This window comes from Psammomys obesus, unplaced genomic scaffold (genome assembly GCF_907164565.1).
Source record: "Psammomys obesus unplaced genomic scaffold, mPsaObe1.curated_primary_1811, whole genome shotgun sequence".
In the NCBI taxonomy this organism is placed as follows: domain Eukaryota; kingdom Metazoa; phylum Chordata; class Mammalia; order Rodentia; family Muridae; genus Psammomys; species Psammomys obesus.
Genome location: NW_026592710.1, coordinates 869747 through 882288, shown reverse-complemented (window position 1 = coordinate 882288; position 12542 = coordinate 869747). Strand labels below are relative to the sequence as shown.

The 12542-nt window shown below is 54.1% G+C and overlaps 1 protein-coding gene across 3 annotated transcripts in view; it reads right to left on the bottom strand.

The window, feature by feature from the left end:
• Prkcz (protein kinase C zeta) overlaps positions 1–12542 on the bottom strand; it is a 91240-nt gene that overhangs the window by 21199 nt on the left and 57499 nt on the right. For all 3 annotated transcript variants that reach the window (XM_055615237.1, XM_055615239.1, XM_055615238.1), the window contains 6 exons: positions 12353–12438; positions 6296–6427; positions 5300–5381; positions 4346–4398; positions 3434–3622; positions 1249–1346 (listed from right to left, as the gene is read on the bottom strand). In XM_055615237.1, coding sequence (XP_055471212.1) covers positions 1249–1346; positions 3434–3622; positions 4346–4398; positions 5300–5381; positions 6296–6427; positions 12353–12438 — 640 coding nt within the window. The remainder of the gene's footprint in view (positions 1–1248; positions 1347–3433; positions 3623–4345; positions 4399–5299; positions 5382–6295; positions 6428–12352; positions 12439–12542) is intronic.

Here is a 12542-nt window from a genome sequence, read left to right as displayed (position 1 = left end):
CTACGAAGGCAGCAGGGCGCACCCTGCCAGACTGTCTGCACAGTGAGGTCCCGAGCATGCTCCGTGGTAACTTGGCTGGCCCGGCTAAGCAGTATCTGAGTGCACTTCTGAGGACGCTTCTGGAAACACAGACTAAGCAAAGCGGAGGCCCATCCCAGGTGGGGGCCCAGAAAATACCCATCGGCAGGGGCTGAGGGTCTGGGCTGGGAAGTCTGCCCCTGCCCTCGGGTCTCAAGCCTGCACTCCACAGCAGACCATGGGACACTGTGGCCATCCACTATGGAGGCTGCCGAGTGCTTCTGGATTGAGACTTTTGGCCTTCATAAGCAGCCTGATAAAATGCTGAGCCGACACAGTTTACTGCTGGAGGCTGAGGACAGGGCTCTGAGATTTGTGCCATGCTTTTTACCCCAGGCTGGCCTCCAGCTCATGATCCCCCTGCCTCGGTCTCCTGAGTGTGTCACCACACTTAGCTCAGCCTTGCCAAGTTTTCCTTATCCTTTGGTACCAGTCACTGCCTTGAGCAGGGGATGTCAGGCCCCCACGCATCCTGTTACTGACCTCCTGCGTGGGGGGATGGTTGCAGGATGGGGAGGATAACTACATTAGCTCAAGTCAGCTGTCCCCAGATTCGTTACCGTGTACTGCCATGCTCTTAGGCCACTAGATTCCAGCATTTTCAGAGCAGCAGAATTTCAGCATACACAGTAACGCTCAGCTGCCCAGTAGCTGACCTCTGCTCATTGAGAGGGAGCACGGGACACACGCTTGCTCAGCACACCACATCGGAACCCGTCTTTGGTAGGATGCCTTCAAGAAGACCCCACAAACGGCATCATGTGAACTCAGGCGTGTGACGTCTACTGCATGTGATGCCAACCGACGGGAACGACCTAAAAACCCCACAAATGCATCTAGAGGAGGCTTGCGGGGGACAGCTGGAACTGCGGTCCAACCTGGCTTCCTGGAGAAGTTTTTTTTTTAATTTCAAGACAGGGTTTCTCTGTGTAGTTTTGGCTATCCTGGGCTCCATTTGTAGACCAGGCTGGCCTGGAACTCACAGAGAGTTCCGCCTGCCTCTGCCTCCCCGAGTGCTGGGATCGCAGACGTGCCCCCCGACCCGACTGCCCTTGAGTTTTGAGGGCAGCAGTCACATAGGTGTCTGTCTACCTTCCGCTGTCATCTCGGCTGCTTCTGGAGATTCTCATTAGAAAGCAGCAGGACCTGTGGAGACACTTTCTTCCTTACCGGCTCGTTGTCTGGAAGCAGGAGTGTAAGCCAACCAGGAAGGGGTTGCTGGACGCCTGCTCAAACACGTGCTTCTCCGTCTGCACCCAGTCAATATCCTGAAACAGACACCGCACAGCTGCTCAGGGTGGAGAAGGGGCAAGACAGGAAAGCCGTCTCCTCTGCTTGAAGAAGACAGTTTGGAGAGGAAAAGGAAGCGCCTATCCAGAAACACATCACAGTCGGGTGACCCTGGCACTGAGGAAGCCAAGGCAGGAGGACTGTTGGTAAGTTCCCGGGCAGCCTGCAGCCTGTTACACAGAATGGTCCTGTCTCAGACAAAAACCAAACCAAATCCAAATCAGCACCATCGCTACTGTCACCCACCTAACTTTCACCTTGACACTAGCATCATCCATCCGTCACTACCATCTCCAACACCATCGCCTCCATCCCCCTCCCCATCACCAGGGTGGAGCAGATTCCCAAAGACCCACAGCCACTGAGTGCTGAGCCCGCAGACAGGCCCATCATCTCTGACATTAGTGGCTGCCACAGCGCCATCTCCCCCAACTTTGCAGCAGCTCTGTGGGATGCTGCAAAATAAGAGGCCACAGCTTGGCCCCGCCACAGCCCCAGGGTACAGAGGGGATGAGGCTCCTGACCCTCACCTTGGTGTGTGGAAAAGCGAGAAGGGTAGAGATGTGTGCAAACAGTGCCGTCTTCTCTGGAGGAGCTTTGGGAGCCACTGAGTGAACTGAGGACAGCTTTTGCTCCCCCTGGTATGCTGAGCCCAGGAGTTCCTTCTCCACTCGGGGGACACCTAGCCCCGCTTCATCCAGACTCCAGACTTGCCCACCCAAAGCCTACCTGACCTGACTGCCACACTTAGGCAGCTCACACTTCAAACAGCCACCAGTCACCCAGATTCCTGGATGGAAATCAGTGGGCTGGCTTTCCTCCATCTCTCCCAAGCTCGGGCCAGCCAGCACCAGCGGCATCTGTGACTGGGCTTTATGATTGCATCTCTAGAGGTTCTAATTTACAGGAACACCCAGGACTGTGTGGGGCTAACACAGCCTTCCCTAGGGAACACACTGGAAGGTCAGCCCAGCGAACCAACGCCATTAGGAGAAAGACTTTACTTAAAGTCTTCCAAGACTGGCACACCAGGGCCACACAGCAACGCCCGGGGCCTGGCGGGACAAGGCTGGCGAGAGCAGGAAGCTGAGGACTTCTGTGAGTCCCAGGAGCCTCAGCTCTGTGTAAGCAGAGAGCAGGCTCAAGGAGAGCAGGAGCCAGGGGGCTCTTGTCAGTGGGGAGCTTGAGGCAGCTCCTTGGGCTCCGTGCAGAGCTATATCCTGGACAAAACAACTCAGGGGAAAGGTAGGAGGCACACACTTGGGAAGCTGTGGCCAGAGATGACTCAGAAAGACACCAGCTTCGGCTCGGAAGGACAGGGCAACACCTCAAGATCGTGAGGAGAGAGAGATGACACCGGGTGCTGAGGACAGGCCTAGTCGGGGCACTCCCACTCCCTCAGGAGCTCAGCATCCAGGCTGACAGGCTGTGCACTGAACAAAGGCTCCCTGCGTGTGAGGGTCCCAAACGGACCTCAGCTCCAACAGACACAAAGCCAACAAGCATGTGAGGGAGTGTCAGCCTCACCCATCGCCAGAGTAGCTGCAGCTCAAGGCCACACTTGGTGCTTACATAGGCACTGAGAGGAAACAAAAAAGCCAGAAAATAAGTACTGTTGAAGACGTGGAAAAAACTGGAGCCCTGAGCCCCGCTGGCAGGAACATAGAACGGCGCAGCCGTGTTGGACAGAGTGTGAGAGTCTCTTCAGAAAACACACCCAGAATCACACTATTCAGCCAAGCACTCCTGCTCCTAGAAACACACGGGACACGAGTACTTGCACGTGAGTGTTTACATGCCCCACATTCCACAGAAAGTGTCTGTGAGGAGATGAACAGTGAGGTGACATCATTAAACTCAAGGGCTCTAACTTTGCTGCTGCAAACTTTGGAAGTGGAAAAGCCATGACCCAGTGCAATGCCCAGATGCACACAGCCTTTGGTGATGTCCTTCTACACAGCCACCTCCCCGGCAGACGCGCTGACCCTGAATCCTGAGTGATGCTCCGGCAGGCCTCGTGCTGACCCTGAATCGTGCACAATGCTCTGGCAGGCCGAGCACATACCTCGTCATCATGGACAAGCTCCTTCTTCACCACTTTCATGGCATAGATCTGGTCATTCTTCTTTAACCGCACCAGCAGGACCTTGGCATAGCTTCCACGCCCGATGACTCTGATGAGGTCGAAGTCTTGCAGCCCCAGCCCCTGAGAGATTTTGATCCCGTCCACCCCATCGATGACAGGCTTAAGGTCCTAGGGAGAGTTCCAGAGGAAGGAGGGGCCACCTTTTGCCAAGAGTCAAAACCTGTTCGCCCTCATGTGAAGGGCAGTAAGACCTGGTCCTCAGCATGGAGCCATGCCTCATGTTCTAGCACCCAACCCCTCTAACTCAACCAGAAAGACAAAGAACCAAGACTGTGGGCATCTAAAGGAAGGAGCTAGAAATACTGCAGTGCCTCCATAAGGACTCTCCACTAGGTTAAGCTGCAGACTTGGGCATGCTCTGTGGGGGTAGGAAGTTCGGGAACCTGCTCCCAGAGGGTGGGGAGAGCAGAGCTGCTCTGTGAGCACTGCCCTGCTCTATTCTGTGAGGGTGAGGGTAGACAGCCTGCTCTGTGCACTGAGGCTGAGAACACAGTACATTCTTCTGATTCCCTAAAACACCAGAGCTGGCCATGGTTGGAGGCTGGATGCAGCCAGATGGAGCCTGTGGGTCAGGTTCTGGGAAAGAGCCTGCCTGAGCAAGCAGCTGAGGGCTTGCCAGACCGGGAAGGACAAAGGAGTAACAAAGCCGGGAGCCTTAGGAGCTGATAGACCATGGGGAGTTCGTAACTCAGAAGCCAGCCTGGCCTACAATTGACCATTGGTACAGTTTCTTATTCCCCCTAGCCCATGCTAAAGTTCAGACACCTGCCCCTGAAGGACACTCACAGGCTTTCTAAAAAGATGCTGGCCACACTGATTTTACTCACTTACCTCAGAATCATCTTTGATGTTATCATGTTTCCGAGATGAAGAAATATAAGCAACTAGTAAACGGAAGGAAGGAAGGAAGGAAGGAAGGGTATTACAAGTGTCACAGGAGCCCAGAGGCCCAGGGGTCCCTCACCTCCCCGAAGGGGTGGGAGAGGGCATCACACAGGACAGCAGTGGTGGGAGGGGGCAATCCACAAAGCAGCGCACCACACTCCAGTTTAAAGAGTTCTACACAAGTGCAGCTTCCTAGGCCTCCGCAAGCTGGCTGTGCGAGCTTGGGGTTAGGACACTTGGAAGGGGCTCCCTTAAGTCATGACGAGCTCACAATCTGACACGTTCGTGAGGCTGGAAGCAGTGAGCTGGAAATGTAGTGTTCACTTAGGGCAGGGTGTTGGGTGCATGCCTGTATTCCCAGTGCCTGGGAAGCTGAGGCAGGGGGATTGTACAGTTCAAGGCCGGCCAGGGCTTGTCTCAAACAAGTAAAAGGGAGGGCCGGAGATGCGGCTTGGTTGGAGGAGTGCCTGCCTAGTGTGCACGAGGCCCTGGACTGGCTCACCAGTGCTGCAGAAAGCGTGTGGCATGATGGCAACTGCCTGCAGCCTAGCTCTCCGCCTGGGAGACAGAGGCTGGAGGACCTGAAGTGTAAGGTCACCCTTGTCTAGAGATTGGGCCTGAGGCCAAGTTGAGCTACCTAAGATTCTGCCTCAGAAGACAAAACCCTTGTGGCTGAAAACCCAGTTCAGTGGGCAAAAGTGCTTGCTGCACAATGTAAGGCCCTCCGTTTGGCCCCCTGGCACCCACATCAAAGCCAGGTGTGGTGGCACACACTTGTAACCCCAGTGCTTGGGGAGCTGTAAATAGCAAGATGCCTCATACAACACACACACACACACACACACACACTCCCCAAGAAGGAAGAGCAAGGAGGGGGCCCCGCTGACGGAGGGTACCTACTTCCATCAGTCCCCTCTGAAGGAAGGTCTACACCATCATTCTTGTCATCTACTGGAGGCTCTTGGGAAGGCATGACAGAATCCTGCAAGAAAATGATGGCGTTGGCGTGACAGGGCAGGAGTCACCCCCTAGCTCTGACTTCATGACCACAGGTTGCACTGTGTGAGAGTGCACGTGTGTGTGCGTGCAGCGGTGTGAAGAAGGGCTGCTGGGTAGAGCACAGAATAGCTCAAGACTGTTCTCTGGGAGTCTGCATGCTGGAGTGCTCACTCGGTCAGGATCTTGGGTTATCGCCTTTCTGGAAGGCGCTTGACAGAAGGGACGCGTTACACCGTGCTTGGCCATGCCCCCTCGATGCCCTGCGGTCTTCACACTGGCAGCCCGGCTCCTGATCGGCCGTCTGCGGGCTGACGTCGTAAGTGAAGGTCCCTCAGGTCCAAGCAGGGGTCTCACTCAGCTCTGAATGGTCACATTCCTGGGCTCATCCCATTATCTCAAGGTAATGCGGGCCTACAGCGTCCTAGGCTGCACTGTGTCTCCAGGGCTTACAGCAGACAGCAGAAAGGACCTCTAGGAGGGTAGTTTTGTGGGCAACCCTCGTCATGCTCCAATCTGTATCCTGTTCGCATCTGACACATGGACGTGGATACGACCCCTCAGGGCTGTCTTTCTTCTTCACTCTGCCAAGATGCAGATGAGCCAACAACCCTCCTGGGAGCCGACAAGCACTGGGCAGGACCAGAAAGTCCTCTACATCCAGGCTAGGTGGCACAGGCAGGCAGGCTTAAGGCACAGTGATAGAAAACTTAGTTCACAGCTGGCCAGGGGGACTGGTCCCAGTGCTCAGGACGTGAGGTTCTGTTCCAGACTGCCCACAGACAGCCTGCAGGCCCCCTCCTGTCTGTGGGCATAACCCTAATGGAATGACAAGGACCAAGGACTGCCAAGGTCAGCTTGGCCAGAGGCCCAGCCTTCCCTTGCCACACCCCTACTCACCATATGCCTCCTGCAGGTCAGCGGGACGAGGACGTGGCAGCGTTTATGGACCAGCAGTTTGCAGTTGACGCACCTGTAGCCCTGCCTCGAGAGACCCCATATCCTTTCGCTGCACTGGCCACAGTACGCTCTCTGTGGATGAGAACGGCAGTCATCAGGCCCGCCCGGCCCTTCAGGGTCTGGCTGAAAACTCAAGCAGAGCCCCCCCTTGGCTGATTCAGAAGCCAGCACGTAAGAGGGGCCTGACACCTCCTTTCTGAGCGCAGACCATCCTGGCTCAGTGGTTCCCTTCTCGGGCTCACGTGAAGGCCACAGGTGGTGAGCCCAGGTGGAACAGGCTGTGGTGCTGCCATGATGGTTCTACCCAAGTCAAACAGCCCAGGCCAAGAGAAGCACAGTGCTCTCCTCCAAACTGACAGTGGTCCTAATGCTGGCTGCTCACATTCTCCTTGGAAAAACTGTGAGTGGCTGTGGGACAATCACCTGAGGGTTTTACTTTCAGAATTTTAAACAACCCTTTATTATTCTTGATTCTAAAGGACCTAAAAGTCATCTCCTCTGGCAGCTCTTCCGTGTCTTCTGGAATTTTATAAAGTCTGTGAGAAGAAATATGCTCAGAATCTCGGAATCTGGTCACACTCTGGCAAACCACCTCTTGCTGCTTTGGGCATGGACGTCTGAACAGAAATGTGGGTCCCCAGCTGTCCCAGAATTATTCGCCTTCTCCTCCTGAGGCAGAGTCTCTTCCTGGACCTGGAGCTCATTTGACCAAACTCCAGTGATGCTTCTGTCTCTATCCCATGCATGACCGCGCCTGCCTGGCCTGTTACGTGGGGCCTAGGATACAAACGCAGGCTCCCATAGTGGTGTGGCAAGTCCCTCTTAGTCCCTGAGCCATCTTTCCAGCCCAACCTTAAACTTGTGATTTTCCCACCTCCATTTCCTGAGTGCTAGGATCACAAGCGTGCACAACTATGCCTGGTTTTTCATGTGGCGCTTGCTGAGGGTGGGATTCTGGGTCCTGAACAAGCTAGGCAACCATTCCACCTGCTGAGCTATCTCCTCAGCCCCTCCTATCTTTTGGAGAAAAGGTCTTGATTTTGTTGTTGTTGTTATTACTGTTTGTTTGTTTTGTTTTTTGAGACAGGGTTTCTCTGTGTAGCCTTGGCTGTCCTGGATTAACTTTGTGGACCAGACTGGCCTTAGCTTCCCTAGTGTTATGATTACAGGTCTGCACCATCATACCTGGACAGGAGAGTCACTCTTACCAGGGGCCAGGACAGGACAACTGCTGACCAAGAGCAACGTGGACTTGACTGAGACCGCACACATTTCTTAGGGGAGCTACCAAAACTGTACCAATAGCTTTTATTTCTTATTTATTTTCTTTTTATTATTATTATTTTTTTCCTGAGACAGGGTCTCTCTATGGAGCCTCGCTGGCTTGGAACTCGGTATGTTGAACAGGCTGTCCTTGAAAATCGCAGAGAGCTGCCAGATTCTGTCTCCAGAGTACTAGGATTAGAGGTGTGCTCCACCACTCCTGGCTAGTAGCTTTTTATTTAGAATCTATACTTGAATTATCAACATTTCAGAAAAAATTGCCATTAAAATAATAAGGCATAACCAAAGCCCTGGGTTTCTATTCTCAGGAATTCACAGGAAATAGACTAATGGGATAAAAACATTTTAAAGTCTGTCTCACAAGCTGCCAATCTGTTTCTTGCTCTATTTTTCAATCATGTATTTTAATTTTTCAAACATATCACACATTCACTTTGCCCTCGGCCGGGCTAGGCCTTCTGTCTCGGCTTCTGTGGCTCTTGACCAAAACGCCTAGTTTCCTACTGTGTTTTTTAGTTGCCGATTGTGAGCCCAGACATCCGATTCACTACCTGTGGGAACCCTTTCAGGCCGCCTTCAGGCAGGCTGCAGTTGCTTCTGCTGCCACCTGGGGACACTGCTGGGCTAGACCCTCGTAGGGGTGTGATTCTGGCTGGATTTGTGAAGTCCAGCGTGCGGTTTCAAATTCTCAGAAAGAGTATTCCTTGTTGTTCTGTCTTGCTCCACCTGGGAAGGGTGGGGCTCATGGGAAGACCCAAAGCCGTTTCTCTCAAGGCCTCAATTAACGCCAAGCTCCTAGCGAAAGAAGCACCAACCAGAGCAGGTCGGCCCTACCACAACCCCGTCCCCACTTTTTGAGTATGAACTTTTCCTGGAGCACAGCTGCGCCCGCCCATTGGCACACAAACCGCCCGTGGCTTCTGAGTCACAGTGGGAGTACTGAATGCTGCAACGGAGGTGCACGTCCTTAAAAACTGAAAATATAGACTCTGGTCTTTTACAGGAAATGTCTGTCAACCATTTCGGCTGCTTCAGACAAAAGACCTTACCCTGGTGGTACCTCCAAAACCTGCCCACTCCAGGGCTTCTCTTCCTGAGATCCTGGTGTGTTCTACTGCTTCCTAGCCACCCCTAGCAGAAGACAGACCGTCACCCACCCAGGCCGCCGCTCAGCACAAGGACCGTGTGCCCCAGCACAGGCAATGTGGCCAGCACAGGGAGGACACTGTCCACTGCTGGGTTAGGCCTAACTGTGGGTTAGGCCCGGAGAGCGGGCCGAGCTTTCATGTCTCGCCATTCCGGCGGCCCCTCTGTGAAAGACCAGCACGGGGCTGACTGCTGTAGGTAGATTCTTTTGGACACAAGTTGGGCGCATACTTTCTAGACCCCGCTGGAGCTCACACTTTCTAGTTAACACTAAGCAGTGATTATTTTTTTTTTTTCAGTGATTACTTTCAATGCCCTTGACACTGTCTGAGAGAAGAAAAAAATGTCCGCATTTAGAAAATACTTGTCAGAAGGGTCAAGCTGTGTGCATTTGTCAGCAATTACACTCGACAGACACTCTCAACCCTGCTCAGTCCTGACATTTGTCAAAAGCTGACCGGCAGAGGCCAGAGAGATGCTCTGGTTCTAGAGCACTGGCGACCTTGCTGAAGACCAGGGCCCAGCCACCTAGCGCTCCAGTCCAAGAGGATCTGATGCCCTCTTCTGGCTTCTGCTGGCATTGCGCACACAGGACGCACAGACACACATGCAGGCAAAACACCCATACTCGAAAAATTAAAAACAAATAATCTCAAAAAAAAAAAAAGGTAATTTGCAAGAAGTCGAAAACGGCAACCATCTGTGTTCTTTTGATCTTTTATTCCCTCAGCTTTTAATTGTTTTGCATATTTTTTTCTCATGCACCGGAGAGATGGCTTAATCTGTAAAGAGCTCACCTTGCCAATGCAGAGGCCCGAGTTTGATCTCCACCACTTAAAGAGGGAATCCCGGCACTGGGGAGGTAGAGGCAGCCAGAGCCCTGGTCCCTGTGGCTAGCCAGCCTAGCCTACTTGTGAATTCCAGCCAGTGACAGTCCCTATCCCAGTAAAAAGTAGATGGCACTTGAGGAACGCACCACACACCCGCTTCCTCCTACAGAACACACATGTCCGCGTACACAGACAAATTTCCTACGTGGCTTCTGAGGTTAACTTGTTTAGAAACTGAGGAAATCTGAATTGTCTGGGTCCCCACTGCCTGTTTTTCCCTGGAGACTGCATTGTTTCTAGTTTTTATAATTTTCTTAACCTCAATCTCTCTGCAACTTGTAGACAAGAAAGCTTGGATCTCCCTCTTCCTTAACCAACATCCTCAGGATAGTGGGCAGGACAGCTCTAAGGTCCCTAAGGCAGGCCCTGTGCTCCATGTCACACGGCTGAAGGCCCCAGTGTCACCTGCAGATCCTCCTTCTGAGTCTCACAGAGGAACATTTTCCTTCTGAGAGCCAAAGCGAGGTTGGAGGGCTCAACACTTGGGCGTCACAGAGCCTGAGGACTCAGGTCTTCATGTTGGTCCCTTCAGCCAATGAAGAGCAGAAGAGGAGACTGGCATGGTGGTAAGGCACTTGCCACATGGCATGAGTGGGCAGCCCCATAAGAAGCTGGCTGAGGGGTGCACGATTATAACCCAAGCACTGGGAGTGGAAACAGGAGGCCCGAGAGGCTCACTGGCCAGGCACTCTAGCTGCCTGTGAGTCCAGGTTTACTGAGAGGCCCTGTCTCAAGTTAAAGCAGAGAACGACAAAGGAAGTCACTCAGTGCCACCTCTGTCCTCCACCGGTGTGAGTGTGCACGCAGATGTGCACACATCCACGTGACCGCACACAGATGTGAGAGCCTCTCAGGGCCATCCAAGCCCTGGCCCGTGTGCTGGGTGCACGGGCTTTGTCTCAGCCACAACAGCAGTGGCCGGAGAGGTGGGCTGCCGGGCTGCCCGGGGCTCCTGCTCTGGCCAGTAACAGGCTTATAGGAGAGAGGGCACCTGGCCGCACTGATGGCCAGTTGCTTGTGTCACAATCAAATGTGGGGCCTGGCACTCGGCACTCCAAGGCCAGATGTCTCCATTTCCCCACAGCAGACAACTTCCATCCTGGACACCCGGTTGGCTGACTGTAAAATCTCATGAGCACATCCTGCTGGGCAGTAGCAGAGCAGCAGCCTCAGAATCTAGCTCCTGTGTCCTCAGAGAACCCCACGCTGGCATGCGACACCTGCACCCCTTCTTCACGACACTTGGCCTCTCCAAGGTGAATGACAGCCTGTGGCTCCTCTACTGCCCACTGTGGCTCCTCGGACCCCCTCCCTCTCCCCAGTCTCCAACCATCAGTCACAGTACAGAACAGTGTTCAGCGTGTACCTCCTACTACGCGCCAGGCCTGAGGGCACTAGCAGCATCTTCATAGCGCAGCAGAGAGCCTGGGGCTTACTGTATCCGAACGCTATTTGGGCTCCACTGTGCTTGTTGCATCCTGGACTCCCAGAATCCTCTCCAGACACTGTCTCCTCCAGGAAGTCTTTAGGGTGTCTAGGCAGCACCTGGCTGTCTTCCTAAGCACCAGTCCACAGCAAGCACTGAGGCTAACGCTGGCTACAGTCCCGGTTGTTGCTTCTCAGCCTTTTGGCTCAAATCAAGTATACAGCTATTCCTGCTCAGTCACCCAGAAGCCTCTCCTCTGGCCCCACCATGCCAGCCTCATCAGTTCCTGGGGTAGGGCTGGGATCAGTCCCAAGTTCCTGACGCAATGGGCACCCAGTACACAGGCTCTCACATAATCACCTGGGGGTATGAGGAGGTGGGCTGACACCTACAGTGACCAGGCTGACCTATGGAATGTGCCTCAGGAAGAGAGCGGAGAGGGACCTGTGGCCGAGGCACAAGGCAGCGAGCATAGGGGGATCGGTGGTTGCCCTGAAGATGCAGCAGCTTCCATGGGGCTGACCCCACAAGCTGCCACAGCTCACTATTAGGCGTGTGGCTGCTGGATGCTAAACTGTCTTCCCAGCATGGGGACAGAGTGGAAAAGTACAGGATTAGCTGGGCAGTGGTACTCCAGAGTAATGGCTCAGGCAGTCCTGCAGTGATCACAGGACCAAACCACTCTCAAGTGTGCTTGCTGGCCACAGAGGAAAACAGGTGCTGCCTTGCTGTGAACGGGAGCCACCGCAGTCACCCAGCCACTGCACACCGGACAACAAAGAAGCGCCACGATGAAGAGACTTGGCGAGTAAGCCAAGCGCCACTCAGAAAGGACTGGCCACTGGAGCGACAGAAGACAAGAAGGTGGAGGCACCTGGGACTTCACGGGTCCAAGGAGGCCGTCTCGGCCCACGTGTCCAACCAGGCAGGCAGGCTGCGCTGGGTCACGTCTCGCAGGCAGGCTATGTCCTCAGGCCAGCGACAGTGAGCAAGGGTTATGCAACCAGGAGCAGGAAAGGACACCCAAGACACAGCCACATGCTCATTCAGAGGAACTCACGGGCTCAGGGTAGCCCCTAGCTCATCTCCACAGCCCTGCCATACTGGTTGAGCTGGTGGCTCAGGACTTTCCTCCAGAGCAGTGCTGAAGGAAGCCCCGCCCTGCACAGCAGGAGCAAGGACACTTTCCCCCTTTCTTTATAGAAACAAGAAAGATGCCCTGTGAGGGCGTCAGTGGAGGGGGACACTCACCCTGTTAAAGCGCTTGGCTTGGAAGAGGTGGCCGTTGGCTCGGTACAGCTTCCTCCATCTTCTGGCTCCACGGCGGTAGATGGATTCTAGAAAGAATGTGGAGACCATGTGAGGAGGCAGCAGTGGGAGGCAGGGGCCTGGCTCCAGAACTCAAGGTATACAAGGAGACAGGCTGCTCCTGCCTAGGTGG